General features: G+C 38.2%; 1 protein-coding gene across 1 annotated transcript; it reads left to right on the top strand.

Moving 5' to 3' along the window:
- The first annotated feature begins 740 nt into the window (after positions 1-740).
- Positions 741-3,103, top strand: LOC112260218 (regulator of G-protein signaling 5). Its single transcript, XM_024435153.2, has 5 exons — positions 741-901; positions 1,091-1,177; positions 1,376-1,437; positions 1,939-2,105; positions 2,315-3,103. Exons 1-5 carry the CDS (start codon positions 858-860, stop codon positions 2,489-2,491), a joined length of 537 nt encoding a protein of 178 aa, XP_024290921.1. The 5' UTR covers positions 741-857; the 3' UTR covers positions 2,492-3,103.
- Positions 3,104-4,818: the final 1,715 nt, after the last annotated feature.

Genomic DNA, 4,818 nt, shown 5'->3' with positions numbered 1-4,818 from the left:
GTATTAGTTGGCCAGTGTAGGACCTACAGTCCTTCCAAGGAATCCTCTACCCCCTTTTCCTGTTTCACCTACTTCCTTTCCCCTTTCCCTTCCTTTCCTGTTTCACACTCACAGAGATTCATCAGATTGTCTTTGGTGTTGGCTCTGTCTCATGTTTAAAAATAGAAAACCCTTTCTGAATAGACAATAGATTTCTCGTCTAGCCCAAAATGGAAGACTAATTATAGACATGGGTGTTTGACTTCTCAGAATAAGCTTTATGCTTTATTTAACCTAGTCCTGGACTAAAAAGCACTTTCAATGGAGATTCACTATTGAGCATGTTTTTTTAGATAAGGACTACGCTTAATATGCGTCTCGGAAACTGGCCCAAAGTATTATAGTAATTTCAGTATCATAACAATTATTTATTGCAGTGGCATTACAATTACAACTCCAAGCAGATGTTTTTTGCTTGAGGGCTGGAAATAAACTCAATCCATACAACACATTTAAATAAATGATTGTGTGGATTTGCAATTAACTTTACATTATGCTTGCTAAATATAATATGCTTGCTTATATTTGCTTCCTTCTTTCTAATCACACACGTGATGGTCACACGTGATGGTCCCCCAAAGAAAACAAATGAAACGAGGGAGTATTTTTCTCCTCCCACGTCCCTCATGTCATTGGCTAAGAGACGTGATGTCACAGAGGGGGCTGCCTTATAAAAACACACTCTTCACACACAGCCAGTAGACCACACTGAGAACTAGTTTCACTGCAGTGTTAGAGCCATCGTAGACTAGAAGCTTCGTAACACTACAGAAATACAGCACAGTAGCACAAAGGATCACATCTCATCATCTCCCACCATGTGCCGAGAACTGGAATCACTGCCTATCACATGTCTGGAGAGGTATGTCTTGTCATATATCTCTACTATCTCTTCCATCTCATTATATGTGCCTGGATTTGGGTTACATTTTGGATTTACATCGATGGGAATTATTATATAGCTACTTCATGGGGAAATTCGATAGACAGTTGTAAGTAAGATGTGAATGATTGCATCAATCTAATGTAAATGGTGTCTCTGTTTTCACAGGGCAAAGGAACTCAAAGCTCTCTTTAGAAGCTTTCTACAGAAGCCAGATCTGAGCATCAGTCACTCACACAAGACTGACAAAATAAGGTAAGATATTTTAGCTCAGAATACTCAACTGCTATATAGATTTTTAAACTTGATCTAAATTGAATAGTGATAAATGTAGTCACGATTGAAATTTTGCACCGGAAATGGAAGAAACAAAACTTTAGGATACTATGCTAAATAAATGCTAACAAATATTCTTAGGACTGGGTGAACTAACCTGACGCTTTTTATCAACAGGTTAAAGATGGACGAGCCCTTAAAATGGAGGCAGTCGTTTGAGAACCTGCTGTCCAACCAACGTAAGTCTGATTATTGATATGGGTTATCATACTGATCACTTCTCTTACTTAAATGATATATGAATGTAGGATCTTAATTTGATCACCTTGTTGTTGCAGGAAATTATTTTAAAAAGCTAAAAGTGTGTCAACCTCTTCAAAAATGTCCATTAATTATAACCCACACAATAATTCACTTTTCCTGTTGCTGCAGGACTATTTTCCTGCTGTGGGAAACTGGTCAAATTAAGATCTTGCATCTTTAGCATACTTAATTGGGCATACTGTACAAGCTCAGAAGTATATCTTGTAGAGATGTGCATTGAAAAAGTGGATAGGAAAAGACATGTGGCTAGTACCCCATATAGTCAGAATAAATAGCCTAAAGAGCAGTATCATGATGCACTCATAATATCACATTAAAATATACTATTCATACTTAAACACTATAGGAAATGCAGCTTTTTCCAAATATCAAAAATGGACACCTGTTGAAATTGAGTCTCATCTTTTCTTTTCCAGATGGACTGTGCTTGTTCAGAGCTTTCCTGGTGTCAGAGTTTAGTGAGGAGAACATAGCTTTCTACCTGGCCTGTGAAGACTACAGGATAACCAAGCCCTCCTCAAAGCTATCCGCCAAGGCTAAGAAAATCTATGAGGAGTATGTCTGCAGTGACGCACCAAGAGAGGTAAATATCAATATACAATACAAATACAATGATTAAATTGTTCTAACTACATACAGAATATGTTTGAAGGGGAATTCATGGATTCGATGTACACTGCAGAAATATATGCGCCCACACACACATCATTTACTAATTGTACATGAACAATACTCAGTAACACTTAGTTTATTGTTAAACACATATTAATCAAAATTGCCCTCTTTACCAAGGTCAACCTAGACCATGAGACCAAAGCCATCACCAAGAAGAACCTGGAGCGCCCCAGCCAGTCCTGTTTCAGCCTGGCCCAGGAGAAGATCTACGCCCTGATGGAGAAAGACTGCTACCCTCGCTTCCTCAAGTCCATCACCTACCTGGAGATCAGTCGGCAGGTCAAAGCCGGTTAAGACCAGTTAAGGCTGGTTAATGCTGGTTGATGCTGGTTAAGGTTGGTTAAGGCCCACTGCAAGTGGCGAATGGGACACAAAGGAGACGTCTATAGGAAACAAGCTGAAAAGCACACACTGGAAACCAGGTAGCCTCACTAGGTTCCTCCTCAGTACTGATTGGTCAGAAGTATGGTGGGGCAACTGGAGATGAATGTTGGACTGGAAGTCAGTCAGAATCAAGACTGGAAATCTTGTCCTGTGGCCTGGGAAAGAGCCTCGCTCAATGTGAAGATTGAGGTATTGAGGTTTGCAAAAGGTGAACCTGTGTCTTGAAGTCAAGGACACACCAAGAGGTTCCTGTTCACGGATTTTTGAGTAGAAAGAAGAATGAGATGGAAAAGGACTGCTTTGCACAATCACTGAGAAGCTGTTATAGTTTTGTATTATCCAATGCTTTAATTTGTCTATTTATTTCTGTATTTATTAGCATTTATTTATTTGTTTCTACTGTGCAACTGTTCGACTTAGATTGTAATATTTATGCATATATATTTATGTTTTTTTTCTTCCCAGAATTCCTTATGTGACAGAATTATTTTTGGAAATAAAATGTAACTATATGAAACATAATGACATGAGGTTTTGTTCATTTTCATTACCAGATCAAAAAGGACAGAAATGATCAGATCAAAGGTTTGATGTCTTTTACATTCAATATGATATGAAACATGCAAAACATATCCATCATTTCTGTCTCTCCTCTCTGACTTGCACATACGGTATATAGACCGAGAAGACAAAGGGGAAGGAGGTTGAAATAATTTGGCTCCAAGAACAAATTCAAGATAATCCTCACTGGCCATGCACCATAATCTCCAGGGGATCATGACCCTCCTATTACAGACAGGCCAATTTAAATCCCTCAATAATATACCATGATGAATTTGATGCATTCAGCTTTCTGTGGCTTTACACTATACAGTACTATTCAATTCAACATTGTATGATTGGATCCCCCCGTGTCAATGATGTATTTGCTTTGGCCTCGTCCTCAGAGGCCATGGTTTGTAAAGGGGAAAAAGGTTGAGCGAGGCTTGTAGCAGGGTTTCCACTAGGTGCATGTTTTTTTGTTGTTGCCCTACACAGTTGATTCAAATAACCACGTCCTCATCAAGCTTTTATTATTCTAATCAGCTGTGTAATGCTCGGGCAAAAACCAAAATGTGCACCCAGGAGTGCCGAAGGACCGACTTTGGCAAACCCTGGTAAGGAGAATGGAGCAATGACTCCCAGTGGTGTAAAGCACTTAAGTAAAAATACTTTAAAGTACTACTTAAGTTGTTTTTGGGGGGAGCATCTCCACTTCACTTTACTATTCATATTTGAAACTACTTTTACTGTTACTTCACTACATTACTGAAATTAATTAATTAATTAATGAAAGGAATGTGCTTTTTACTCATATCTTTTCCTTGACATACAAAAGTTCTCGATACATTTTGAATGTTTAGCAGGAGAGGGAAATGGTCCAATTCACGTACTTACAGTGCATTCGGAAAGTATTTAGACTTTTTCCACATTTTGTTAAGTTATGGCCTTATTCTAAAACGGATTAAATTGTGAAAAAGGAGAAGAGGTCTGTATAATTTCTGTACAGTATCAATAAAACATCCCTGGTCATCCCTACTGCCTCTGATCTGACGGACTGACCAAACACACGTTGAAGAATCTCTCTCTCTAACTTGTAACAAATCAAGAAGAACAATAACATTTCACATGGTAAATTCACAAGCACCAATAAGAATTGTATCGAAAAGGACATTTTTAAGTAAAGTTTATATTGCGATGTGACTAGATGCACATGCGTTTTTTCTCAAAACGAGAGATAATTGGAAATGGTTATATGTTTGTAGTTCCAAGACAACTTTAGTAGTATTTTAAACTTTCAAACAACTGGTTTCTATTAGGCTACGGAATTAGAGAAGGGATGTTCCTCTGAATGTGTACCCAGGCAGTAGACTCAAGCAAGCCTGCCTGTCTGTCTCACAGACTCTGACCAGCAGCAGCAACCTATCCTCCTTATTTATGTGGAAGTAAAACACTCGTCATGTTTATGCAACTCAATAATCACCCTAAGAACACCACCAGAACCACCTTCATATTTTATTTCAACAGAAAATCTACAAAAGAAATTGGCCCAGCCTAGTCTTTATTGATAGAGATGCATGTGACAATGCACAGCAGTAAACTGGTTTATGATTCATTCATACAATTGTTCTTCTTGATTTCAATATGGATGGAAACCAGGTACTGGGGTTTGTATGTATTTTTTCTTGATGAGTGAA

This window comes from Oncorhynchus tshawytscha, linkage group LG10, assembly GCF_018296145.1.
Source record: "Oncorhynchus tshawytscha isolate Ot180627B linkage group LG10, Otsh_v2.0, whole genome shotgun sequence".
Lineage (NCBI taxonomy): Eukaryota > Metazoa > Chordata > Actinopteri > Salmoniformes > Salmonidae > Oncorhynchus > Oncorhynchus tshawytscha.
This window is presented reverse-complemented; position numbering and strand designations above follow the sequence as displayed.